The sequence below is a fragment of the Prionailurus viverrinus genome, chromosome C1 (genome assembly GCF_022837055.1).
Source record: "Prionailurus viverrinus isolate Anna chromosome C1, UM_Priviv_1.0, whole genome shotgun sequence".
Taxonomy (NCBI): domain Eukaryota; kingdom Metazoa; phylum Chordata; class Mammalia; order Carnivora; family Felidae; genus Prionailurus; species Prionailurus viverrinus.
This window is the reverse complement of record NC_062568.1, coordinates 200,606,756-200,634,715: the sequence shown is the minus strand read 5'-3', so window position 1 is coordinate 200,634,715 and position 27,960 is coordinate 200,606,756. Positions and strand designations below refer to the sequence as shown.

General features: G+C 50.1%; 1 protein-coding gene across 4 annotated transcripts; it reads right to left on the bottom strand.

The window, feature by feature from the left end:
* Positions 1-38: 38 nt before the first annotated feature.
* On the bottom strand, positions 39-27,893 carry EMC1 (ER membrane protein complex subunit 1). 4 transcript variants are annotated; one of them, XM_047873701.1, is made up of 24 exons: positions 27,764-27,893; positions 24,558-24,682; positions 23,902-23,967; positions 23,562-23,655; positions 22,581-22,709; positions 20,589-20,715; positions 19,883-20,032; positions 19,399-19,566; positions 18,833-18,904; positions 18,427-18,486; positions 17,402-17,524; positions 16,532-16,628; positions 16,070-16,192; positions 15,455-15,463; positions 14,235-14,434; positions 13,922-14,071; positions 13,114-13,275; positions 12,664-12,783; positions 7,930-8,067; positions 4,590-4,763; positions 3,799-4,009; positions 2,823-2,907; positions 1,586-1,715; positions 39-1,430 (listed from the first exon to the last, which is right to left on the bottom strand). In XM_047873701.1, the coding sequence occupies exons 1-24, from the start codon at positions 27,862-27,864 to the stop codon at positions 1,251-1,253; spliced, it is 2,994 nt and encodes a 997-aa protein (XP_047729657.1). In that variant the 5' UTR covers positions 27,865-27,893; the 3' UTR covers positions 39-1,250. The 4 variants fall into 4 exon arrangements, with proteins under 4 accessions (XP_047729657.1, XP_047729658.1, XP_047729659.1 ...); XM_047873702.1 differs by having other exon boundaries at positions 16,070-16,189; positions 27,764-27,889; XM_047873703.1 differs by lacking the exon at positions 15,455-15,463 and having other exon boundaries at positions 27,764-27,889.
* Positions 27,894-27,960: the final 67 nt, after the last annotated feature.

Genomic DNA, 27,960 nt, shown 5'->3' with positions numbered 1-27,960 from the left:
CCTCCAAGTCCCACACCGCAAAAAAGGACTGACATTCGTGCCATTCACCATTCACTTTATTCAGACACCCAAGCATACCGCTCTCCCCGCAAGGCTACAGATGGTCTCCTCTGCACATGTCATTTCCACAGTAAAGAAAAACTCCATCGTTCCCAGATCCGTGAACAAAGGAAACTTTTAGGACTTCTTCCATTCGTAACAGAGACAACAGCCCAGCCAATCAGCAATGCTTCATCCACAAAATGCCCATTTCCTTCCCCTACCCCCACTCTCCCCTCTTTTAAAGCTGCAAAGGTTACAACAGTAACATTTAAAATCTACTCACTTTAGGAGAAACACGGTGAGGCACTCATTAATTTATATCTAAAAGTAAAAATAAATAATGAGGTTCTTGAACAGGACAACTTCCTCTAGGTCAGAAGAGGACTACAGCCTGGGGGTGAAACGAGAGGTTAGCAGGCACCACGAAATGGTAGATTCTCTCCTCCTTGAAATCTCTTGTCAGTAGTATTAAAAAAGGCCTCAGCTTGGACACAACTTAGGTGAAAAGCACTGGCCCAACAAACCAGGACACTGTTTCGCACTCGACTTCGATGAACTGCATCAAGGACAGGGTGGCCCACCCTGATGAATGACAGCCTCCAAACAAGGGGCTCAGTTAAAGTGAGTTTTGACACCATATATAGATTCCTCAACTCTTTGGAGAAAGTCCGTGAGAAGCTGGATCAGTCTTTAAGCCTCAACTAAGCCTGGATCTTCTTTCTCGACGTAAAACAGCAAAAGCACCTGCGAGGTGGAGTTCTCAGTAAGAGTGCCCTCCGGACTTTGAAGCATGAGGCCGGGAAACAGAAAGATCTCTGGACAGGTCTGGGAAACACAAGAGGCAAACCACAATCAAGTTAGGCAGGCCTCACAAAAGAGAAAAATCTGCTGGGGGTCTTCGAAACAACAACATTCACGAGTGGGCAAAAAAAGGAAACAGGGCGATAGCCTTCAGACGTTGAGGGCAAGTCCGTCAAGATGCTTTGAGATTCTCGGCTGAGACAACGTGTGAGTTCAGCCTCCGTGCGCCACCAACACCGCAGCAGACGTGTCCCGGAAGGAGTCTCCACAAGAGTCCCTCTTCTTCCCCACGACTCCACTGACACTAGCACCCAACACACATCCTCCCCTGGCCTGTCACACTGCAGCTTCCTGTCTGACCCTCTCAGCCCTCGGCTCTCTGTTCTCTGGCAGTGGGTCTTGGGTCTTTACCGCCAGGCCCGATTCAGGAGTTTCACTTGTGCCAGTCTCTTAGTGATCATGGTGGCAAACACCAGGCCAAAGAGGACACTGCTGATTAGCACATAGTCATAGTCGTCCTTCAGGACGTCAAACTGCTTGGATGGGTAGACTCGAGTTTGGTAAATGTCCAAGCCGTAGGCCACAACCTAGAAGGCAAAAGGAGCGAGAAATACGTAAGAAAGGTGGCCAGTGGTCCACCGTGACCTCAAACTCTGGTAAGAAAAGATATGGAATCCTCAGCTGTCTCCTGGAGTGAACCAAAAAGCAGCGATCACACGCAGCGGCTGTGAGCTCTACTCACCAAACAAGTGGACTCCAGGCCTGAGGGAGCCGTGTAAATCCCTCGCATTCGAGAAACTGTCTGGTTGTAGTTAATGAATCGCTCCGCGTGTATCTGCACGTCTGGAGAGTACGGGATTAGGTTCTCCTCTCTGCAAAACATCAGCCAGGACTGGCATTCAAAACTCCTGCAAGGGGATCTCTTGGCTGCCCTTTTTGAGTCCCAGGAGGTTTCCAGGCCACATATCTAGCCTCAAATCTTCCTTCAACATCTACTTGCATCATGTAGTTAAAAATTTAGCAGCTGAATGTCAGCAAGGGCTACAAGAAAGAAACCTGTGTGGAGAGTAAGATCTGGATTCCTACCTCGTTCTAAATCTAAGAAAACAACAGGATGCAACTTCACCCTAGAGGAGGAAAGTCAGGGCCACTCTAAAACTCACCCACGGAGCCACACTAGGCCAATTCCTGCTCTTTGCTCCACAGTGACTCGGCCCGTGCTCCTTGGAAAGCCCTAGGATCCTCCCACGTGTCTCCCCAGCTTCAGCCGCCCCTCTCTCCAAACCACACACCCCCTTTCCCCCTGTTCCCCTTTTCCTGCTCCCTCTTCCCCACACCCCTAAGTGAAGAGGATTCGGGACAGAGGTGGAGAAATATGCAGAGATGATGGCTGTCAACACAAAAAATTACTACTAACAATGACAAGCTTTTGACTTCCCCACATAACCCAGCCCCCATTGCCTCCCTGAGCTCATTTCCTAGTGTCCCCCCATCCCTGCTAGCTGCTGCGGCCACTGTGGCCTCTTCCCTGCCTCTGGCTCACCAGCCATGATCTCAGGGCACAGGCACTGGCTGTCCCCTGCCTGGAAGTCTTCCCTTACATCCACAGGCTGGCTTCTGACCTCCTCCAAGGCTTCACTCCACAGTCACCTTTCCAGAGCGGCTTTCCCAGGCCACCCTCTCAAATTTCACCCCCAGGTACCCCTCCCCAACCCTTCATAGCCCCAGTCCCTTTTTGATTTTCTCTCCGTAGCATTTACAAGTACCTAACACAACATTATTTCTCTTGCTTATCTCATTTAACCTCCTCCACCAGAATGTTAAGCTCCATGAGGGCAGAGAGTTTTGTTGGATTTGTTCACTGCTATGACCCCAGCCCCAAGCACAGCAGAACGGCAGACAGCAGGCCAAGGACCAGGTTTGTTCAATAGGTCACCTTCTCAGGGTCAGAGCCTTCAGCACCACCTGCAAGGTCTCACCTGCTTTGTTCTGTTGGGATCTCAGGACGGCGGGGATCCAGCAAGGCCTTAGGAAGGGAAAGAATTGCTCCGGAAGGTAGCCCAACTACACAGAAACAAGTCAACAGAGGTAAATGTTCACACAGTGATCCAATCCCAAATCGGGGCTAGTCACAAAAATGTCATTACCACAGAAATTTAAGATAGTTTCAAACCAAAAATTGGGTCATTGATGTGCCCTTAAGTGGCCAAAAACAGTAATTCAAGAATACACATGGGTCTGAATGAAGGTTCCCACTTTTGAAGATACTGGTTTCTTCACACATCATCCTGAGACCTCAGGAAATCAAGTTCTAGAATCAAGAAACGGGTATGATGAGAGAGAAGAGCGCAGAAGGCCAGTTGATCTCTTCAGCCCTCTCCTTTCCCTCCAGTGACAGCCGCCCCAACAAAGCGGGCGGCCCCGCCGCTGGCCAAACACCAGAACACCAGGTATGTGCGTGTCGCTGCAGGCCACAGGAGAGCCTGCTGGTTACAGGATGGAGGGACCAAATCTGGGAAACCCACAGATTTGAGAATAAACTAGTGATCCAAGTGCCTGTCGGAGCTGAGAGTCCCTGACGTCTCTAGTAAAATCCAGCAGACCAAGCAGCCTGCTAAGCTGTCACTAAGTCCCGCACCCAGACACAGAAGGAGACCCTAACCCCTGCCGGTTTCCTCAGTATCAGCACAGACATGACATCAGGGCTCAATTTGCTGGGTGAGGTGAAAATGGCTGACAGAGAAGTGACGTGGCTCATCAGAAATGAGTCGTGCCGTCTCTTACAGGTGGCAAAGCCGGACTAAGGAACTTTCTCGGCTGAAACAAAGCCCTCCTCACTAACCTCCCCTACGGTGGTCAAACAGGGTGTGCCAGTGTCACGTCTCCAACCGTGTCCTTCAGTGTGACGCCCTACGGAAACCCCGCCACCCCGGACACCCTCCCCTGGTCACTCACTGAGCAGGTGCCGGCTGGTGATGCCCCGCTCGGTGATGGTGGCTTCCATGGCACTGATGGAGGAGGGGAAGATGTAGGACTGCTGGAGGACCTGGGGCAGCTGGGGACGGTCCAGGGAGCTGAAGGCGGTGGCGTTGTACTGCTCGGTGCCCTCGTAGAGCTCCAGCGCGGTAAACTCGTTACGCCGGGCCTTGGTATTCCAGTACTGGTACTGCAGAGAGAAGAGAGGGCAGCTTGGGACGCGGCTGCTGGCTCAGCGGGAAAGGGGAACTTCCACAGGAAGCCAGCTTTCCGACGAGCTACATGTCCAGGGAGGAAAGAAACCACCCAGCACCCCACTTTTCTTCCTTGCTGCCAAGTTTACTAACTTTCAGGGTAGTTTTATCTAGTTTTATCCAAAGTGCACCATAAGACAAAGGGGTTTTCAAGATACTCAGAAAGCAGAACAGCAAGTCAGCGTTTGAGTGCTTATTACATGGCAGGCGTCGTCCCAACCTAGGCCACAGGACACTCTGCTCTCTCTACTTCGCAAATGATGCAACACACTGGCTCAAATAACTAGTTCAAGGTTATAAAGTCAGGAAAAGGCAGGGCTGGCATCAGCCCTAGGTGGTCTAATTTCTGAGTCTGTCTCAACTGCCATCCAGGGGTTTGGATCCTACAAAAACACAAAGCAGCCACTGGTTGCAACAAGAGGCGATGAAAGGATTCGAGACACGGGGAGACCAGCCATGCGCTCTTGACTGTGTCACGTCCCTGGTAGTGACACCTGTAGATCTGCCCCTCCTTACCACCACCCAGTTCTCGGAGTGCACAATGTGGACGGGGCCCTTGGCTTTCCTCTGCACGGAGGAGTGGATGATGCGCCCGGTGACACCATCAACGAGGAAGATGCCGATGAAGGTGCGCTCGTGGTGTATGTCTGTGCTCTCCGTCACCACGGCCAGCAGGTTGGGGTTCAGGCTCTGGGGAGAAGGAGAAAAGAGGTCCTTCAGAACCACGATGGCAAATCACGAGCTCCACTCTGATGTGAGCCCTGGGCACTGCGGCAGACCTGGAGCCTGCCAGCCTGGAGGAGAAACCAGACCTCCTGGTCAGAAGAACTTCCTATTGGAGTTCGTCTTCCCTCCACTGGATCAGAGTCCCTGGGTGCCGCGTGCCACACCGGGTGCTTGGCCTACATGGCCTCACTGAATCCCGTAAACCACCCTGCAGTGGAGCTGCGGCTATCCACATTTGGTAGGCGAGGAAAGGCTCAAGGTAGTTAGTTACGCAACCTGCTCACGTCACAGACACAGCAAATGGTTAACTCAAGATACAGGTCTGCCCACTCGCGGACCTAAGTCATCACTGCAGCGACACTGTTTCTCTCCACCACTGCCCTCCCTACCACTAAGCCGATGGCCGAGTCTGCTCTGGTCTTCCCTGACCTGCTGGTACAATGTGACACAGGGCGGTCACCCCTTCTGGAAACACCTTCTCCACCTAGTGTCCGTGACACGTGCCCCCCTGCTTCTCCTCCACCCCATGGACCCCTCCTTCTCAGTCTATTCTGCGGAGTCCTCATCTCTCCGGGCTCCTGGACCTCGTCTATACTCGCTCTCATGGTCACGTCACCCACAGGAGCTGGCAATGGCCAAGGCTGCGTATCTATGCCAGACTCTCCCCGAATTCCAGGCTTTGACAGGCTGCCATCTCAGTATCTCTTCCTAACTGTCCCATCTCACACCTGACACGCCCCAAAGGGAACTCCTGTCCTGCCCCTGCCTAAAGCCTGCTCCCCGTGGGCCTCCCCCTGCGTCAGGGTCTAAGACCGGAGACCTCCAAGCCATCCTGGACTCCCCCTTCTCTCTCTCCAGCACAGACCCAAGCATCCCATCCATCAGCATATCCCACTGGCTCTACCTAAAGACACACCTGGAATCTGGTCCCTCCTCACCCCCCACCGACCCTGGTCAAGCCACCGCCACATCGCCAGGGTTACTACAACAGCCTATGCGGTCTGCCTGCTCTCTCCCTCGGCCCTCTGGTCTCAACACAGCAGGCTGAGCGAGACCTTCATCTTGGTCATTTACGTCACATTTGTGTTCCCAACTCCCCACTGGCATTCCATCTCACATGACCTAAAGGCCAGAGTGGCAGCTGTGGTATGCCCCGCCACCTGCCGCCCTCTGACCTCAGCAGCCTGGACTTTCTTCACTTACCCCATTCCAATCACACCATCCTTGCCATTTCTGGAACCCTCCAGGCCCACTCTGGCCTTCCTGTCTAGAAGGTTCTTCCCCTGCTATCACACACTGTCACTTCCTCCTTCCGTCCAAGTTTCACTTAGGTGTCACCATCTCAGTGAGGCCCTCCTAACGTTCCTATTTTAAATTGCACCCCCTTCCAATCCCAGCTCCCCATTCCTTCTTCTCAGTTTCACATTTTTCTGTAATCAACCTCTAATTTGCTGTAAACTTATCTATTTATTTTCGTTATTGGCCTCTCCAGAATATATAACAGCCTCAATTTTGTCTATTCTGTTCACTAACGTATCCCAGAATCTAAAAAAAGTACCTGACATCCTGATAGCACTCAAAAAAAAATGAAAGAAAGAAAGAAAGAAAGAAAGAAAGAAAGAAAGAAAGAAAGAAAAAGAAAGAAAGAAAGAAAGAAAAAGAAAGAAAGAAAAGAAAAGAAAAGAAAAGAAAAGAAAAGAAAAGAAAAAAGAGTACAGCTTCCCCTCTGTGGTATTCCTTCTAAACCCCAACCACAGTCTAACCGTGAGAAAAACATCAAACAAAAACTGCCTACAAAACACCTGCCCAGTACTCTTCAAATCTACCAAGATCGTGAGAAACAAAGAGAGACTGAAAAACAGAACAGAGCGGAGGAGACTAGAGAAACAGGACCACTATGTGGAGCATGGGGTCCAGGGCTGGGGCCTGCGGCAGAGAGGGACCTCAGCGAAAAACCTGGTGAAGCCTGAAGAAAGTCTGGAGTTTAGTTAACAGTCTTGCGCCAATGCTGGTTTCTGAGTTCAGACAGATGTACCACAGTGTCCCAGGAGAAACCAGGTAAGGGGTGAATAGGCAAATTCAATGCATGGTCTTTGCAGCTTCCCTGTAAATCTAAAATTAGGCCAAAACAAAAGGCTTATTGAAAAAAGACTAAACAATGTGTGTGATGAATATGAATCTATTCTATTTTTTTCAATCCACTCTACTTTTTTCAACACAGAAAAACATAAGCACTCTAGTAAATTTCACCTCATAAAGGTAAATCACATAGTGAATGTATTTTTCTCTAGTACAAGTCAAGCATACTTTAGAATTTGTGTTATTTTGGTCGTTCTGAATAAGTCAAACTGACTGCCGCCACGTGGAAGGCATCCATCAATAAAGATTTCAGATCAATGGCTCCAATAGCATTAATTACACAGCAGTACACTAACCACGGTCTGTGTTATCGTCAATCTTCAAGACAATCCTGTGACGTAGGTGCTCTTATCTCCGGTATATTCTTGAAAACAGACCTTCGGGGAGCCTACCCAAATTACCCAGGACAGAAGTTAGCCTGCGGCAGAGCTAAGTCTGTACGTGGACAGCCCAGCAGGCCTGCACTCTGCGGCACGGCCTCACGCCTGGGGAAAGCAGCCTGCTCGTCAAGGCTCCTGGGTCGCGCTACCCTGTTCTATCCCCTCTCCTCCTCCAGCTCAGCCCCCGCTCTGCAGAGGGTGGAACCAATGACCACTACTACAAGGACTGCATTCTCTCCCGGAGGTGCTGCAGCCCACTGGCCACCTCTCCGTCTCCCTCCCTTCCCCACGAACTAGTGTCGGACCACAGAGGTGGGGTTTCTAATGGATCAGCTAAGGCTCAACCCCAGAAAGTTCTATCAGCGCTACCACTAGTAACAACAGCTAACCTCTAGTGGGTAGCGGCCACGCACCAGGCACTATGCTACACATGAGCATTCGTGTGATCACACAACAACCCTAGGAACAGGGAATGTTATACTCGTTTTACAGACAATAAATTAAGGCTCAAAGGAACGAAGTGACTCACTCAAGGTCAAGTATCTGCCAAATCCTAGAGCCAGAATCCAAGCCATTGCCCCTCTACTTGACACCAGACTGCTGAACCGTACCTTATAGAGCACGCTGCGGTCCCCCATCACGCGGCCCTGGGAATGAACGTGCTCGCTGCTGCGCTTCCCCTTCACCTTGACGATACGCTGTACTTCTGGGGGAATAGTCAGCTCCCAGCTTAGCTCAGTGGTAAGATCCTAGGGCCAGGGCAAGAGAACCAGCACTTATAAACTGGAGAGCACACTTAGACCCACAAGAGCTGTAGCCAGATACGTCCCATACTCCTTTATTTGGGGCCTCTGTGCTGGAAGAAATGGAGATCAGAGCTCCTAAGAAAACAGTAATAAGGATCTAGTTTGTGCAGGAGTTTTGGAACTCTCGGTTTGGTTCAGAAAGATACTAAAGCTAGTAAGAAAGGAGAGGAATATTCCATGGTATCCCACTGTTTGTCTGAGTAAGAAATATCCAAAGAAAGTTTACCACTTTATTACTGAAGGTGAGGATTCCTAGGGGTGCCTAAGTGGCTCAGTTGGTTAAGCGTCTGACTTTGGCTCAGGCCATCATCGTACTCTTCATAGTTGGAACCCCACTTTGGGCTCTGTGCTGACAGATCAGGCCTAGAGCCCACTTCGGATTCCATGTCTTCTTCTCTCTCTGCCCCTCCCCTGCTTGCTCATGCGTGCACGCTCTCAAAATTAAGTAACATTAAAAAAAAAAAAGATTCCTGTATCTGAAGCCAGCAGTAAATTACTAAGCTGGCAGGGACCCTGAAACATTACAGGAAATGTTTTTTGGGTTTGTTTTTTTTTTTGGTTTTTGGTGTGTGTGTGTGTGTGTGTGTGTGTGTGTACACAGTTTTTTTTGGTTTTTTTTTTTTTTAATTTACATCCAAATTAGTTAGTGTATAGTCCGACAATGATTTCAGGAGTAGATTCCTTAGTGACCCTTACCCCTTTAGCCCATCCCCCCTCCCACAACCCCTCCAGTAACCCTCAGTTTGTTTTCCATATTTGAGTCTCTTCTGTTTTGTCCCCCTTCCTGTTTTTATATTATTTTTGTTTCCCTTCCCTTATGTTCATCTGTTTTGTCTCTTAAAGTCCTCATGTAAGTGAAGTCATATGATTTTTGTCTCTGACTAATTTCACTTAGCATAATGCCCTCCAGTTCCATCCACGTAGTTGCAAATGGCAAGATTTCATTATTTCGGATTGCCGAGTAATACTCCATTGTATACAGATACCACATCTTCTTTATCCATTCATTCATCAGTGGACATTTGGGCTCTTTCCATACTTTGGCTATTGTCGATAGTGCTGCTATAAACATTGAGGTACATGTGTCCCTTCAAAACAGCACACCTGGATCCCTTGGATAAATGCCTAGTAGTGCAATTGCTGGGTCGTAGGGTAGTTCTATTTTTAGTTTTTTGAGGAACCTCCATACTGTTTTCCAGAGTGGCTGTGCCAGCTTACGTTCCCACCAACAATGCAAAAGAGATCCTCTTTCTCCACGTCCTTGCCAACATCTATTGTTGCCTGAGTTGTTAATGTTAGCCATTCTGACAGGTGTTAAGAGCATATCTCATGTTGGTTTTGATTTGTATTTCCCTGATGATGAGTGATGTTGAGCATTTTTTCATGTGTCGATTGGCCATCTGGATGTCTTCTTTGGAGAAGTGTCTATTCATGTCTTTTGCCCATTTCTTCACTGGATTGTTTTTGGGTGTTAAGTTTGCTAAGTTCTTTATAGATTTTGGATACTAACCCTTTATCTGATATGTCATTTGCAAATATATTCTCCCATTCTGTGGTTGCCTTTTAGCTTTGCTGATTGTTTCCTTCGCTGTGCAGAAGCTTTTTATTTTGATGAGGTCCCAGTAGTTCATTTTTGCTTTTGTTTCCCTTGCCTCTGGAGACATGTTGAGTAAGAAGTTGCTGCGGCCAAGATCAAAGAGGTTTTTGCCTGCTTTCTCCTTAAGGATTTTGATAGCTTCCTGTCTTACATTGAGGTCTTTCATCCATTTTGAGTTTATTTTTGTGTATGGTGTAAGAAAGTGGTCCAAGTTCATTCTTCTGTATGTTGCTGTCCAGTTTTCCCAGCACCACTTGCTGAAGAGACTGTTTTTATTCCATTGGCTCTTTTTTTCCTGCTTTGTCAAAGACTAGTTGGCTATACATTTGTGGGTCCATTTCTGGGTTCTCTATTCTGTTCCATTGATCTGAATGTCTGTTCTTGTGCCAGTACCATACTGTCTTGATGATTACAGCTTTGTAGTATAGCTTGAAGTCTGGGATTGTGATGCCTCCTGCTTTGGTTTTCTTTTTCAAGATTGCTTTGGCTATTCGGGGTCTTTTCTGGTTCCATACAAGGAAATGTTCTTTATAGTCAAAGAAAACCAATACATATAGCTTTATAGTTAGATACATTTTTTTTAACTATTTACTTGAGAAAGAGAGAATGAATGGGAGAGGGGGAGAGAGAGAGAGGGAGAGAGAATTCCAAGCAGGCTCTGTGCCGTCAGCACAGACCCAGACATGGGGCTTGAACCCACAAACCGTGAGATCATGACCTGACCCAAAATCAAGAGTCAGATGCTTAACTGACTGAACCACCCAGGCAGCTAAATACATTAGTATACATCCATACTGCATATATGTGGAGCCTTGGGGGGGGGGGGGGGGCGGGCAGGGAGAGAGACTAGAAAGGGACACAAGAAGGGCAACTGGGTGGCTCAGTTGGTTAAGCGTCCGACTTTGGTTCAGGTCATGATCTCGCAGTTCGTGAGTTCGAGCCCCATGTCGGACTCTGTGCTGATAGCTCAGAGCCTGGAGCATGCTTCTGATTCTGTGTCTCCCTCTCTCTCTCTGCCCCTCCCCAGCTCATGCTCTGTCTCTCTCTCTCTCTGTCTCTCTCTCTCTCTCTCAAAAATAAACATTTAAAAAAAAAGAAAGGGACACAAGAGCCCCCCAGGGTCCCGGTGCCATACGCTGCTTCCTGATCTGAGGGCCATGTACACAACCGCGTTCCTCTTGTGAACGAGTGAGCCGTAACCTCATGGTTCTGCATTTTCTCAATACCGTACATTGACAAACAATGGATTTAACAAAATAATGAGGTAGAAAACATACTAAATAAAAGGAACAAATTTCACAAATTCCACTTAAGTAAGAAAACCTAAATATGAACCCCACACATTCTATGGTCCATACCACCGTGACTCCAGTATTTACAAATGCACAGAAAGGACAAGGGAGGATGCACGGCCAACTACTGACATGCACTCCATCTGCAGAGGTCTGCTCATGTTCTGTGCGCTTCTGGATCAATATTTACAACATGCATAACTTAAGTGTTTTTTTTTTTTGAAATAAAATTTGTATTAAGAGCAAATCAGGCTGCATCGCCACCGGCTCCTGTGAAGCCATTTGAATGCATGAAAACCTCCCCAGGGAGTAAGGTCGCCAGTACACTCACCTGGAGGTCAATGACCCAAGACTGCAGTTGGCTTATTTCCCACGTAAACTTAGTGTCCTTTGTCCACCTTTGGATACCGTTTCCTCCCATATGTCCTCAGGACTCCACTGATCATGACACCCATGAGTTTGCTCCCCTCTACCACAAAGAACCATCTCTTTCAAGGTCCCCTTTTTATCAACTTGAAGGGACAATTTTTTTTCACCCACAAGACTAAAGAAGATGTTTTCCGGGGAGACCGTTTCCCGTGCTGTTTCTGTAAAGGTCGGCTACTACAAAACGTCAGGAAAGGACACTTTTTTTTTTCTTTAACATTTTTAGGACAACAGCAGCTAAAACTTAGATGGCATTTATCATGTGCCAGACATTACTTCATGTGATTTACACCTTCATGTGATTTACAACCTTATGGGGGTAGATCCTACAATCATCTTATTTCACAGATGAGAAAACAGAGGGTTGGAGAAGTCATAAGCCCGAGGTTACAAAGTTAACAAGTGATAGAGCTTGGCTTCACTCAGACAGCCGGATCCAGGCCCTTAAGCTCTACACTGTATTGCCTCTCAAAAGACCCTGCAGGACAGGATGGAGGGCCTCTGGTGAGTCCACAAATCCCTTCTGTCCACAGGCCTACTAACGAGGCCAAAGTCAGCCCCTTGTGAACCTCAGAGCTGGACCCCAGAGCCAGTGTCTACACTGTTTGCTAGTGCTGGGCTCAAGTATGTCAGCATTAGAACAAATCAATCTCGTATCTAAAAATAAAACTCAAAGCACACATTCCATCAGGAGCGGGTCAATAACATCATCCTCATACAGAAAGTACGACTCATTACTCAACCCGGGTTCCCACCTCCCACCCGCTCAAGGATGGACAACATCCCTTCTCTCTGCTATAGAAAAAGAACATGGAATAAAAACTCCCCAGGGGAGGAGCACTTGGGTGGCTCAGTCGGTTAAGCATCCGACTTTGGCCCAGGTCATGATCTTGTGGTACAGGAGTTCACGTCCCAGAGCCTGCCTGGGATTCTCTCTGCCCCTCCCCCACTTTCTCTGTCTCTCTCTCAAAATAAACTTAAAAATTAAAAAAAAAACCTCCACGAGGGCAGACTTCATGTGTCGGGCACCCCTCTTTCCACAGCACCTAGACCCTCGTCTGCCACATAGCAGTCGCTCAGTATGAAAATGACCACGAGTCAGACATCGGGATTATGCTGATACGTCTACAACAGAATGCATGCTATAATCCACTTCTTAGTGGAACATCCGAGGGACACCCTTACTCCTCCCCAAAAGGTCCTGCCACGAGGCGCCTTCCCTACCTTTCGAAGTCGATATCCACATAGCCGTCCCTGTTCTGCATCCACCAAATAGAAGAAGATGGAAGGGGCGAGCTCATGGAGCTGTCGCAAGACATTCCGAGTGGCTGGGAACGCCGTGACCTTGAAAACCCCAGATAGCCCAAAGAAGGAATTAAAGAAAAAGGATCCTCCATACAGTTTCTCAAGACTCATTACTGTTCACCATCAAAAAGAGCCTTAAGAATAAAATAGCAAATCTTAAAAGAGTTGAAGTCCACTGACCCGACGTGGGGTGTAAGTCTACTTTTGCTAAGAGCCCGAGTTTTCTCAGGTGCAGGAAGAGCCATCGGGTGGCTCAGAGACGCCCCTCAAGCCCACACACGTGCTGGCTGCTTTGACCAGCTCCGACCACATACCTCCCCCCACATCTGACCCTCCTGGATGCCGTCCGGCCACTCGGAAGTCTCGCACCTTGTACTCATCATCGATCAACAGCAGCACCTTGGCGTAGTCTTGATCCATGATGGGGAGAAGCAAAGACTGCAAGATGGGGCGCTTCAGCACCGGGGGGGCCACCTGACTCCACTTCCCGAAAATGGGATTGAAGACATACAGTGAGCTCATTCCCGTCTCCTGAAATGGTCAAGCAAACAGTCAGACTCCGCCAACCGGAAAAGAAGGCAAACGCTAAGGGTACATCTGGAGAGCTGGGACCTCGGCTCAGCTGTGACAGCCTCCCCAGTGCCCTCTGGGTGGATTCCCTCTTTGTGCAAAATCACGTCCTGTCTCAGTGGGAACGGTCCTCGAGGCTAGCGTGTCAGAAGGGAAACAGGTAAACTGCCTGTGGCTGCAAAGCTAACCAAGCACCGGACATGCTGAGGAACAAACAAAACAGTCGGCACGGACCGACTCGGCAGTGTCTACCAAACCGCCTTTCCAAGGACATAGAGTGAATCCACAAAAATCCAGCTAATTCTGGGAGGCAGAGATAAACAGCTTGTGTCCTGCTCTCCCTCGTCTAAAGAGAAACCGGTGGCCTGTGTCTCTGGGAACGAGGAGAGCTGGCTCGTTCCAGGTCTGGTGACGTCACAGCTCCTCCAGAGCCAACCGCCCCCCCCATCGGTCCAGGATGCTCCCACCACTCAGGCAAACAGCTGCCTAACCCCAGAACACCCGTCCCTAGCTATCCCAGCATGCCAAAGGCCCCGGAGAAATTCGGCTTGCAAAACACCAAAAAGCCACACCTACTTTGGCTCAAATCCGAGGAGGACAGCCTCACCTTGTCCTTTACCAGAAGGGTGCACTGCGGGGGGTGGGGGAAATGGGCGGTAGTTCTCTGGACCATCAGTTTAAAGGAGGAGTCTGGCTTGACGTTGGGGAGATACTGTTTCCACAGGATGGTGCCAGAGCTGCTCTCAATGCCAAAAAGCTGCAAGATAAACAAATGACTGGCTCGTTACTAGAGAGACAAGCCGAAGAACCGATCCTATCCTTGGAGACTGGAACTGGCGCTATCCCCTACCAGAGGCTTTTTGCTTCCCACTCGCGGAGCCTCAGAAGGTTTGGGTACCCGGGGCTTCAAACGCCCTCACCTTGCCTGAGGCCGTCACCATCACCATCATCTTCTGGAGGTTAAATTCGTCTCTGGCTAGGGTGTCAATGTTGACCTCATTCTTAATCTGGCTTCGGGGCTTCCGAGCGTCGTAGAACATCTTCCAGAGGTGGGAGGTCCATGCCTGCAGCAGGATGAGCTGCGACGAGAGGCGTTTCAGGAACATTCCCAGCAAGCCGTCTGGTGTCAAGGAAAAGGTAACGCAACTGAGGCTCCCTCCTCATCGGACTAGGTGTTGCCAGCAAGGGGCTTCTCCTAGCGAGGGGTCTCTCCCGCTCCTGTGGGCCATTCAAGTGATCCACATGCCAGGCTGCAAGTCCAACGGGCAGTCCTTTGTCTGAAGCTGCCCATCTCACACTCAGGTACAGCCAGGCAGGAACTTCCAAAACCTGCTTTCCTGGCTCACAGTATTCCACCTCCTGGAATCTTGGGAGAGGAGACTAACTAGGGGTCAGGGGCCAGGGGTCAGCCACGCAGGCTGTAGCCATGCTGGCATGTCTCTGCCACGGCCCGCATCCAGAATGGCCAGAGGAAAGCTTCTGGGTGCCGCGACAAAGCCACAAGAGGGGAGAGTATCGGGGTGCAGGACGCAGAGGCAGGTGCACTGTGGACAGGTACTCCCATTACCCACTGCTTCATTCCCACCCCGTCAGCTATTTAACCTATTCCCGACAGACCAAGTGATGACTGACCCCCAGAGCTATCACTCACTCCACCCCACCCCGTGACTGAGGATGCCACCCTCGAGTCTCCTCCGGAGGGTCAACGTGGCCATCGGAGCCAGCCAGTGTGAATAAAGAGCACAGTCTCTGGTGTCGCCTGAATTAAAATCCCAGCTCTACTACTTACTAGCTGGGTGACCCCTGTACATAACCTCTGACCTCTGGTTCCTCATCTGTAAAACCACCTGTCGTCTACTGGGCTATTGGGAAGATCAGACCACAGGATATACACACAGGACTTCACACCATGCGGGGTCCACGGCGAGCGTTCATTGAAAAGTAGTGCCTTTGCATATCTTACTTTGCAGCAACCTCAGCTCAAGGAAGAGGAGAGCCAACGGGACAAGTCACAGCCCCAGCGGTCCATGCACACACGGTAGGCACCTCATCGATGCCGGCCAGGACAAACAAAGAACTAACCAAAAGCTAGCCACGCGAGCAGGCAACGAGCAACAGGGCAGCAGGAAGCAGATTTTACCTTGAATTGCTGGATCCGGGCAGCAGAAATGAATAGTAAAGTCAAATTAATCCTCAGCTCAAGAAAATCCACAATGCCTACCGGGGTGCCTGGCCCAGAGGAGGCCGAGGAAACACCAGCTGCGGAGCGAGGTGAAGGGGAGGGAGGGAGAGGCGGGAGGCAGGACTGACCAGAGGGAAGTGAACCAAGTCCAGCCTGCGGCTTGGGACTGGCCGGCGTCAGAGGGCACCGCCAGTCACCACGACAACCGCACCTGCCCAGTCACACCTCTCCAGAAAGATGTGGCTGGGGTTTAGGGATGCCTGACACAGTGCCTGGAGAACCGAGGTACCGAGGCAACGGTAGCTATCATTCTACTGAGTCAAGCTTCCTTTCCCTCAGGATCTTGCCACAGAGGGATGCACAAGAGACTCCTTCAGAAAGAACGTTACCTAAATCCCATGGCCACAAATGCCCCGGAAACTGGTCACAGAGCTAGGTCCACACAGACTGGCAAAACGACTGTGCCCAGGAAGCCGGGGAGGCCACGAGCCAGCGTCTCTTGTGGTCTAACTACCAAACCCATTCCCGGGGCGGCCCCTCCAGCAGCCCTGCTGTCCCGGCCTCCGTGCCTACCTGCCTTCTTGCCAAATTCGCCTTCCAGCTCAGCCTGCGCGCCAGTCAGGGGCAGATCCACCGTCTCCAGGCACACCACCTCTGCCAGCGACTCCTCCCGGCCCCACAGCACCACCTTCCCTGCTACAGAAACCCCGGTTACAAAAGCCAAGCCCGCCTCCCCCATCGCCTGAACGCACTCTTCTCCGTGGCTCAGGGATTCCAGCAGCTCCTGTGGGAGACAGAGAAGCAGCGGGGGAGGGGGGGATTCAGCAGCTCAAGTAAGGGGAGTTCCATACCCCCCCTGCTAAGAATGCTAAGGGATTACTCAAAAGCAGGTGACATATGGCTCTAAAAAACATTCAAGCTACACTCCGCTGGAATCTTTGCCAGCAGCCGGTCCACAGACCCCAAAATAGAGCCTGACTAGAAATCTGGGCAGGCCTGAAGAAAAAAGAAGAGGGCCGAAGGAGGTCTGCTCACCCAGCTGCTGCAGAAACAGCACCAGGTGGTCCTCCGTCTGCACCAGGGCCCGGTAGCCCACGGAGTCATCCTTCTTCAAGAACACCTGGATGTAGAGCTGTGGGCAGAGTGAGAAGCACGCAGTCGGCGAGCATCCACACGCCTCTGAGCACCAGACCCCAAAGGCCGAGGCATAGGGAGTGGCTAGGGGCCTGGCTCATGGTGTTATTCGCTGTGTAAACAACACGGCTACTGTTCAGACCCCCCGCGAGATAACGTGAACTCGTCGGAGCCGGCACAGGGGTGCTAGGCTGCAGCTCGGACCTCCCCAGGGAGGAACCTGCGTGCTTCCCGGGCGCCGTGTCATTCCTCGTGTCATTCCCCCGCAGAGCGAGCAGAAGGCTCAGATCAGACGTTCCATTTTGGAGACAAAGAAGCCACGGCCCCAGACAGGCTGAAGAAGACCCTGAACGTGCAGAGTGGCAATGCGGGGCGACAACCCGAAGTGCAGGCTGTGGCACCGGTGACCCCTTACCAGCTCCGTGACTCTGGGTGGCATCCTGAATCTCACCAGGCCCAGTTTCACTGGTAAAATGACGGTAGTATAGCCACTTCACAAGGCTGGTGACAGGCGGGGTCCAGTCGATTAGTGTGTTTATGAAAAGCACTAGCACAGCACAGCGCCTGGCACGCTCACCGCTTGGCATAAATGACACCCGCCTCTGCTGTGATTCACAGGGACTTGCGACAGGTCGGCTGCTCAGGAAGAACTAGAACCCGTGTCCAGAGAGCCCTAATCCAGCGCCCCAGGCTGCGAGTTGACCCTGAGGAAGCGAGGCTCACGGTGAGAGGCTCGCAGGACAGAGCCTCAAGACCAAGGCCCCGACTCACCCGCTCTGGCCGAGTGCCATTCTGTTCCAGGCTGAAGGTGATGGTGGTGTCCAGCAGCCGCCGACCCGTTTCCACTAAGTAGAGATTAATGGTGTAGGTCTGGTTGAAGCACGCCAGTGAGTCCTGCGGGTACGGACAGCACGGGGTAACTCGCGAGATTCCCCCAAAGCAAAGCCCCACAGAGGACGTCCAAGAATTGGGGTGAACCACCCTAGAGGGGGACCAGGCCAAAAGAGGAAATACACGCAAAGGAAAACAAAAGGAAAAAAGAAAGCTTAATCCTGAGACGGAAGTAAAGTACCTGACTAAACAAACAGAACTACGACTGCCGTACTTGTTTCAGAAGGAAGTCGGTGCGGCCCAGCAGACTTCCCAGAGGTAGGACCACAGAGCTCTCCAGAGGAGCTTCGGGGACGGGGGACGCAGCAACAAGCGTGCCACCCAGGGTCCCACACTCTGCCCCGATGCAGATGCACAGACTACCACTTGGCAATACCAGCCAGGACCCCAGAAGAGACAGGGAAATTGAGCGCCAGAGGAAAAAGTGCTTAAGAACAGGTTCTAGGGGGCGCCTGGGTGGCGCAGTCGGTTAAGCGTCCGACTTCAGCCAGGTCACGATCTCGCGGTCCGTGAGTTCGAGCCCCGCGTCAGGCTCTGGCCTGATGGCTCAGAGCCTGGAACCTGCTTCCGATTCTGTGTCTCCCTCTCTCTCTGCCCCTGCCCCGTTCATGCTCTGTCTCTCTCTGTCTCAAAAATAAATAAAACGTTAAAAAAAAATTTAAAAAAAAAAAAAAAAAAAAGAAAAGAACAGGTTCTAGGGTCTCTCCTTCCAAATTCCCAACTAAAGAGGATCCAGAGAAACCGGATTTCATTTACAGAACGTGGCGAACCCCACGTGAGGCTGAGGGCTCCGGGAGACCCGCTCCAAGCCTCAGCTGCTCCCAGCTTCCCTGGAGGGCCGCCCCTGTCTCTAGGTCTGGCACGACGCCAGATGCCCAATGCTGGTACTCAATGCCACACTGTACCTGAGGACTAGACTTCTCCGAAAAACTCCCCAGTGACCCATCTTCAGAACTGCTAGGTTTCTGCGGGGGAAAAGAGAAGGACAGAAGGAGAAAATTTAGCCAAAGGGTCATTCCCCAGTCACCAAAATGAAGCTCTCACTTCTGTGTCGTCTCAGCCCCTGGAGAAGACAAACCTCACTCCTGACTCCTGCCCAGAGAGCCCGTGCAGCCCTTAGCAGCCCCAGGGGAAAAGTGAGGTTGTAATATTAGGGTTCATTCCCGGGGACAAGGGGGTATGCAGAAAGTTCTGTAGAACCAGCGAGAACTTATTTCTCAACGGCTTCCTGCCCCCTGCATTCCAACCGCCCCGACTTTTGGCTCTCAGGGCTCCTGGTAGATACGAGGAGCTGCTAGTCTCAATACTCACCACTTCACTCCGACAGGTCACGACCGCAGCCACCGTCTTCTCCCCAGTGGTGGCAAAGCTCACTAGGGCAGCCTGGGAATAAAGCAAAGTGCCACTTCCTAAATGGGGCCCGTACCAGCCAGTGGCCTTACAGAGGAGCACCTCTACAGGGAGGTCCCCTAGGCCTTGAGGCTAAAAGTGCTCCTGGCTTTGAAGCACAGCAGCCAGGGCACATGAGAACAGACGAAGGCCCCAGGTGCGTCCATAGCTGCACATAAGGCTTTCCCCGTACCTCCAACACAGGCACAGGCCAGTCATAAATCTCATGCTGTTATTAGTATCTACACGGAAGTTCAAATTAACATCCCCACCCTGCTGCAGACTCAGAGGAAGGCCCTAGTTTTACTCTAAACATTCTTTGTGACTCTCAGAAAAAGAGTGTTCCATTTCTGCTCTAAGGCTAACCCCTCTCAAAGCACACACAGAGATGTCTGGACCCGGAGGGATCATCTACAGATTCAGAGGCAGGGTTTTCTAGCTTCATGACTTGGCTATATTCGCCTGAATCCTATGCTGCCTGCGGTTACCTGTGGGAAGTTCTTGAGCAGACTCAGGACCCCGTGACGATAGTGCAGCAGAGCATAGTGACTCGGGGACAACTGCAGGAAGAACTGGGCCCGAGAAGGCTCCACCGGGTTGGGCTGCGTGGGCAGGACCCGGGGCTGGAACCCACTTGCAAATTCCAAGTCAAGAGACTGAAGGGCAAGAAGAAAGAGGATTAGGGCTAAACGCAGGCAAGTCACTGATCCACTGATCCATCCCAGGCCTGCTTCCCCTGCCCCACTTTGCCAGTGAAAGTAACTAGGCCATGGCATGTGGCTCCGGAAGTTCCCATTCAGGTTCCCCAAAGAGAAGAGTGGCCCATTTCCCCTCACACCAGGTCAGCCAGAAGCCTGACCTTTTCCCAGCAACTGCCAAGGCTCAGGAAGGAAGCAGCATCACCAGGAGAAAGACTTTCCTAAGCGGCAAAGCCAAGGCCTTGGGCCAGAGGGCCGCAGCACTACCTCTCACCTGCAGTGGGATCTGTCTCAACTCCCACTCCGTCTCCAGGGCCAAGGTCTGGAGGGACCGTGAGCTCGGATCAGGACACACCAGCACAGCCTCATCCACCACACCACAGGCTCCGGTGAGACTCTGAAGCCAGGGGGTTGAAACCCTGACCTACAGGAAAGATAGCCTAGTGAGAGAGGTTCGTGAGAATTTTTACATTTCCCTCTCGGCTCATCAGCAATGTCACCACCAATCTCACGGGGGGCTAAGATCAAAGGTTCTTCATGGCTGGCTCTAAAGGACTTCTTCCCATCCCTCCCAACCTCTCAAGAGCTCCAAAGTTGGAGAAAATCAGGATTTTGTTTCTGGTCACTGGAAAAACATACCCAGTCGTCTTTAAGACCTGATACTTCAGGTAAGCATTTCTCCACTATATTTATCAAATGTGGTTTCCTCGCTATCTCACGGTATCATCTTCTAAGAAACTCACAGCAATGAAAGCAACCTATGTAATTTTCAGCCACCCCAGTAGAGCACCGTGTACAAATGTGAGGGCTTTAAACAAACACTGGATGAGAAGAAAAGAGTCCCAAGTGACCAGAATCAGGGACCACGAATGGCTTCTGCATCTTCCCGGCCAAGTTCTCTGGTCCTGGATGCAAAGAAGGGCTCCATCTATTCCCCTCCACAATCCACAAGGCTCTTCAAGCCGATGCCTTGACCATACCTGCTGAACAATCTCTCCATCTTCCACGTTAAACTTGACAATGTTCACGTGGCTGAAGGGAACGACTCCGAGGGCCCACACCACCCCAGAACCGTAGGAATACATCATCTGGTAATGGATGCTGTCACTAAGAGACAGAAGAAAAAAGGCAAGGAGCAACAGCTTCAGCTGTGGGACAGGCCCATCTCAGGGGTCCTCTAAAATCAGTCAGGTCCTGGGGCACCTGGGTGGCTCAGTCGGTTAAGTGCCCGACCTGGTTTGTGCCGACTTTAAGTGCCGACTTGGACTTGCCCGACCTGGTTTGTGAGTTCGAGCCCCGAAATGGGCTCCGTGCTGACAGCTCAGGGCCCGGAGCCTGCTTCGGATTCTGTGTCTCCCTCTCTTTCTGCCCCTTCCCCACTCACACTCTGTATCTCTCTCTCTCAAAAATAAACATTCTTAAAAAATAAAATAAAATAAAATAAAATAAAATTAAAATAAAATAAAATAAAATAAAATAAAATAAAATAAAATAAAATCAGTCAAGTCCTTAGCCAGAAGTCACAAACTAGCAGTCCCCAAGTAGGTTTTGTTTGGCTCACAGTTTTGTTTTGCTTGTTTGTTTGTTTTTTAAATAGTCGTCAATATTTAGAACTGAGACTTTACAGGGGCACCTGGGTGGCTCAGTCAGTTAAGCGTCTGACTTCAGTTCAGGTCACAAGCTTGCCATTCCAAGTTCGAGCCCCACATGGGGTTCCGTGCTGACAGCTCAGAGCCTAGAGCCTGCTTCGGACTCTGTATCTCCCTCTCTCTCTGCCCCTCCCCCGTTTGCACTCTGTCTCTCTCAAACAGGAATAAACCATAAAAAAAAAAAAAGGAACTGAGACTTTACATGTAAAAATCAGATTTTAGCTCTTCTTAAAAAGTAGGAATGGCATCCCCAGGCATTCCTATAGGGCGCCAATCTGCTGGGTAAGGCTGCCCCCTGGAGGCCAGCCAGGCACACTGCAGCTGCCGGCAAGCCCCATTGGGCCTCCTTTGCTCCAGAATACCATGCACTGGGCCACATAGGAACTTGAGTTTTACACTCTGAAAATGGCCACAGGTCTAAGCCAATCTTTTCCTTTCCTCCCTGCCTCCTAATCCCTCCCAGCTTTCCACATCTAGGACTTCTGGAAACCATCTCAAACCTCACCCAGCTCCTACCCTGGCCTCTTCTTCAGTTGTTCTGATTCGTAACATGAATGAAAGGCTGAGTCCAACTGAAGACGTACTTGGGTGGCTCAGTTGATTAGGAGACCGACTCTTGATTTCAGTTCAGGTCACGATCTCACAGTTCATGGGTTCAAGCCCCGTGTCGGGCTCTGTACTGACAACATGGAGCCTGCTTGGGATTCTCAGTCTCTCTCTCTGCCCCTCTCCTGATCACACTCTCTCTCAAAAATAAGTAAACATTAAAAAAGAAAGAAAGAGGGGCGCCTGGGTGGCTCATTCGGTTGAGCGTCCGACTTCGGCTTGGGTCATGATCTTGCGGTCTGTGGGTTCAAGCCCCGTGTTGGGCTCTGTGCTGACAGCTCAGAGCCTGGAGCCCACTTGGGATTCTGTGTTTCCCTCTCTCTCTGCCCCTCCCTCGCTCATGCTCTGTCAAAAATAAATAAACATTAAAAAAAAATTAAAAAAAAAAAAATAAAGAGAGAGAGAGAGAAAGGCTTAGTCTGACTTGAACCAGAAGTCAAAAAGCCCAGAGTGTTATGACCAGGAGCAAGTGAGCCACTCCCTTTGCCAGACTGCCTCTAGTGCCCAGTTTGAGAATTTTCTCCTCACTGCAAAGGAAACGCCAGAGGTAGCAAGGCCTTTGAGCGCAGGCCTACATCTAGTGAGCCCAACACCATCCATGTGATACCGATATAAGGTGAGCCTGAGCCAGAACAAACGCTTCAACCCTCAAGGAGACACAGGGGCTTGTGGAGAGCACGGCGAGGCAGTCATCACCGGGTGGGAAGGTGGCCTTACCTTTCTGGGAGATGTTCCACCCACTTTAGGTGCCCACTGGAGAGATGATGCAGGGCAAGAGTGGTCTTCTTCAGGACCGCGATGTACCTCACTGATGCCTGCAGGCCTACCAGCCCAAGCGCCTGGAAACTGAGTGCAGGTACAGGGGTGAGCACGGCCTGGCACCTCTGGGGCCTCGGACTAGAGGAGACGATCTGGAACACTACCACTGCAGCTCGGTAGGTGAGAAAACAGGCCTTGGAGCCAAACGCGTCAGAATCCTAATACTGGCTCTGCCTGTGCTTGGCTGACTTGAGGGGCTGCATTTCCAACCACTCGGCTGTTCTGCTCCCCTGAGACCCCAGGAACCTCCTAAGGGTTGCTCCCCCCACCCCGCCCCCAGGACTGCACAGCAAGCAGGTGATCCCTCTACCGTGGCAACCTTCACACCATACTGCCACTGAAGGCTACGTGCTTGCCTCCCCCAGCTGACAGTGTGTTTCTTGATCTCACATTCACACGTGTGTTCCCACCGTCTGGAGGGCTTACCAAGTGTTTGCCAAATACATTACTATCAGAAGAGGTATAGGCTACTGCAAATGACCCTGTAACGGAAACAACCCCGGCAAAGGTGTAACAGTAGCCCAAGCTGCTCTCGCAACGTAAAATTAAAACACTGGGAGGTTTACGTGACATTCCTATACCTAGGACATTACAGAGTTCTCAAGTCACGGTAAGATGAGGACCACCATTCGAGGGCAAGGATACACTCTGCACCTAGCACAGAAATCTGAGCCTACGGGGGTTCAATAAACACTGGCAGAGTAACCACATGTTCCATGACCTCAACTCATCAAGACACTGGGTGTTTGATGTTCTTTGGCTCTTCGGTGGTCCGTGAGGAAAAAAGCCAAAAGACCCGGAATTGCTGTCCATGCAGACCTGTGTCCCAGCAAAGCCTCACGCCAAGCCTAGGTGAAATACAGCTTCTTTGCCCTCTACCTGCCACTGTCCAAGGTAATCTCCCAATTCAGGCCCCCAATGTTAGTCTCCCAGGAACGCATGATCCGGCCTCCATTGGACACAGTGATTGCATCTGGAAGAGAAAAGACCACGGTGAAGTCATCTCCCCAACTGGCCCTCTGTAGCCTCCTCCGACAGTCTGTGCGCAATGGCCGCACCTCTGATGTATGGACGCAAATGGAAGTTACTTGCAATACCTGTCCTTTCCTTTTGAAAACACCCCTTCTCCTTTCTTAGCCAACCCTGCACAAAGGAAGGAACCAAGGAATGGGGAGATGGGGCCAACACCACGAGAGAGACAAAGCAGGACTCTGCTTACCCTGTCCACAGAGCAGCATGGCATCCACAGCCCCTTCTGCTGTGCCCTTGTCAACATGGCGCCACACTGAGAAACATGAGAGTCAGACATTACCATAAACTATAAAAGAGAGGCATCCAAGGAGACAGGTAGGAGAGAACTGAAGAGCTCTTTGTTTGCGTAGCAGTATCCAATTTTTTTTCAAAGGAGAGAAGGATTACAGCTAACTGGCAATGGTCTCCTCCCACTCACTAGGTAAGGAGGGGAGGAAGGGTTGAGAGGAGGGACTCTTATCCCAGTCTGAAGTCTCTTCACTTCCCATACCCCCTGCCACCCTAAGCATACGATTGACAAAACAAAATCTCTGTGATCCACAAGAAAAGTAGTGATCGTAAATTACATGTCCACAATCTTAGTGCCTAAAAACATCCCTGAAAGCAGCATAGGGAATTGGAGTGGCATCCAAACCTTTACTGCAGAATAAAAGAACGGGTTTTTTGAAGCAGTATCTTAAGAAGTCGCAGGAGTTCTCTTACTCGCAGTAAGAGATGCATCTTTTGGCCAACCTGTCCCTAACTTGAGTTGCAGCCAGGAAGACTACCTAAGCCATAGGCCATTCTGGATTCACTATGGTCAGCCATCCCATCCCAAGCTAATGGCCTACACAGGTCACTCACAGATCTCCCCCGTCCGAGAATTTAATGCTGCAATCACATTCTTTTCTGTGGCCACGACCAACTTCTTGGATCCAGGGGAAAATTCCAAGGAGGCAAACTTGAGCTTCCCAACATACTGCTGTCTCCTGAGGAAGAGAGTACAGGGCAGTGAGAGGGGTCAAAATCATCACTGCACAAAATATTTTGGGAAAAGACAACTGTGCCAATACGTGAGGTTGTCACCATCTTAGGTCCTTATCTTAGGACACAGGAGAAATGTCTGTTAACGAGATCCGACCAAAAGCAAGATTTCTATGCAGTGTAGTCAGAAGCAAGCAGAACAAGGAGAAAGAAAACACCCTGGTAGATAAGAAGTGCCAGTCTTCCTTTGAAGTTCACATGTTTGTCTCAAGTGACACATCTGACCAAAACTCCCCTGGAATAAACATTAGTCCTCTCGGACTAGACGGAAACAGACACAAAGCCTGTTGTTCACAAGCACACAATCCAACTTGCCCTTCTATTTTCACTGAGTTCTGGAGAGAAAAAAAAAAAAATCATGCAGATTCTCCAACCAAACTCCATAGATGGGGTCAGGCTTCTGTTCTCTACAGCCTTTTCGAGCCCACTCCATGTTTGAGATCCATTTGACTCATTACTCAGACTTCCCTTGGAATAGATCCCATAACTTTGAACACCGTTCTCTAGCATAAAGGGAATATAATTAACTCTGCATGGCTCACTACCAAGTACACAGGAGGTGCCCACACATGGCTGTTAGGCAAGAAGTACTCTCATCTCTGGCAAACTAAACACACATGGCATTTACACTAAATTCCTCTGGTGGTGTGGTTTGGTCTGGTTGGTTTTTGTTGTCGTTGTTGTTTCGTCTTCTTTTTTAAAGAAACCGAGCAGGGGCGCCTGGGTGGCGCAGTCGGTTAAGCGTCCGACTTCAGCCAGGTCACAATCTCACTGTCCGTGAGTTTGAGCCCCGCGTCGGGCTCTGGGCTGATGGCTCAGAGCCTGGAACCTGTTTCCAATTCTGTGTCTCCCTCTCTCTCTGCCCCTCCCCCGTTCATGCTCTGTCTCTCTCTGTCCCAAAAATAAATAAACGTTGAAAAAAAAATAAAAAATAAAAATAAAAAAAAATAAAGAAACTGAGCAGATAGACAGACCTATGTGCCATTTGACAGTTTCTACTGGTATTTTCACATACTTAATTCTTGCTGTATCTATTAAATGCTCTAGGAAGCACATAGGATAAACGTTACTAGTTTGATTTTACAAGTAATAAATGACTACTCTCATTTTACACATAAGTAAACTAATGTCTATTGAGGTCAGCTAGTTACTGTCAGAACTAGAACACAAAACTAAGAACTTCTGACTCTAATACCCAAGCTCTCTTGTAAAATATTGCTATCTTTTGGGGTGCCAGGTGGCTCAGTCAGTTAAGCGTCTGATTCTTGGTTTCGGCACAGATCGTGACCTCACGGTTCGTGGGTTTGAGTCCACAGCGGGCTCTCAACTGACAGCACGGATAAGCTTGCGATTCTCTCTCTCTCTATCCCCCTATCTCTCTGCTCCTTCCCCGATTGCTCACTCACACTCTAGCTCTTGCTCTCTCTCTCACACTCTCTCGAAACAAACAAATAAACTTAAAAAAATATATTGCTATCTTTTATTTGAACTGCAAAAGTAATGCCTGCTCATTGTAGAAGATATTAAAACTATGTAAAAGTATTTTTTAATCTTAAAATGCTTAAAATACCACCGCTATAAACTTTTTGGTGTTTTAGGGTATTTCCTTCTGTTTATTCTTCTATTTGTAAATTGCATATACTTAGTATTTGGTAAGTTGGAATATCGCAAGCACATATATATGAATACGCCGTATGCATGTAATATTCACATATTACATTGTAAGGATTTCCACATATCATTAAAAATATGACTCGAGGGGCACCTGGGTGGCTCAGTCGGCTAAGCCTCTGACTTCAGCTCATGATCTCACAGTTCACAAGTTTCAGCCCCACATCGGTCTCTGTGCCGACAGCTCAGAGCCTGGAGCCTGCTTCAGATTCTGTGTTTCCCTCTCTCTCCGCCCCTCCCCTACTCGTACTCTGCCTCTCTCCTGCTCTCAAAAATAAATAAAAAAGCACTAAAAAAAAAAAAAACTTTCTAGTGTGACTCGAGTTGCCTTTGTCACACTGTCGTATGTCACATACAGATACATCTGCCCCACCAGACTGAGATCCTTCCTAACTCTGTATCCACAGCACCTAGAACACCTGTTGGCCCATTGCAAGCACTCAACAAATACATGAATCAATGTGTCTGATACAGAAAAGACTGCACAGAAGAGGAGGTATCCAAGCTGGGCTCTGAAGAATAAACTGTTTCCTGAACAGTAATAATAACGGGTAACATTTACTAATTGCATTCAATGAGCCAGGCATTGTACTAATTTAAAGGAATGATCTCCCTCATCCTTACAACTACTGCAGGTAACAATGGACTACTAGTAAACCCATTTTACAGATAAACCTTGGCACAGCGCTGTTGAGTCACTTTCCCAAAATCGCACAACCCTTAAATGGCAAAATTTAGTTTCAAATAAAAGCAAACCAATTCCAGGACCTTAAGGAAGGGGGCGGGAGTGAGTGAGTGAGTGAATGAATGAGTTAATGGCACCTCCCGGCTGATGAGAGGCTTGCCGGGTCTTATTCTGATCCCAGGGTTGAAGTTGCCTGGAAGGGAGCAGAAAGCGCACTCGGTTTAGGACCTGTCTTGACCCAAGCCTCTGTTCACATACCCAAGAGACGCCAATTCGCGAAAGAACGAGAGCTCACTGAGGGGCTGTCGACCCCCGACACCCGGTAGATCAGAAACCTGAGTCACAAAAACAGGGCCTGACGGGGGAGGATGGGGCAGTGACCTCTGACCACAAACCCAAGCATGCCTGAATGTCAGGGCCGGCTTCACGGGCTCGCGACCTGTCACCCAGGGACTGGCTTAGAAGTGCCCCTAACGCTTGGTTTAATGCTCTGCTCTGGCCATCTCAAAACTCTTCATTTTTCAACGCGGGGTCCCACATTTTCATTTTGCACTGAGCCCCGCAAGTTATGCAGCCGATCCTGCTGCCTGTAATGGCCCTCCCTTTAGCAAGCACATAGGTACTGAGAAAATAGCCACATATTTCCCGAACAGGCCCCACACGCACGCACCAATCAAACTTGCCCACTTGGTCTTCGTAGACCGCGTCCGAAAGGACAAGCAGGGCGGCCCAGAGCCAGGGCCAAAGAGTCGCCCCTACCGCCGCCGCCATGATAGGAGCCCGGGCCGCCGCCGGCCCGGCATGCACCGGGCCGAAGGCTCCGCCTCCGTGGACCATAGAGTTGGGAGCGCACGCGCAGCCCTCGCT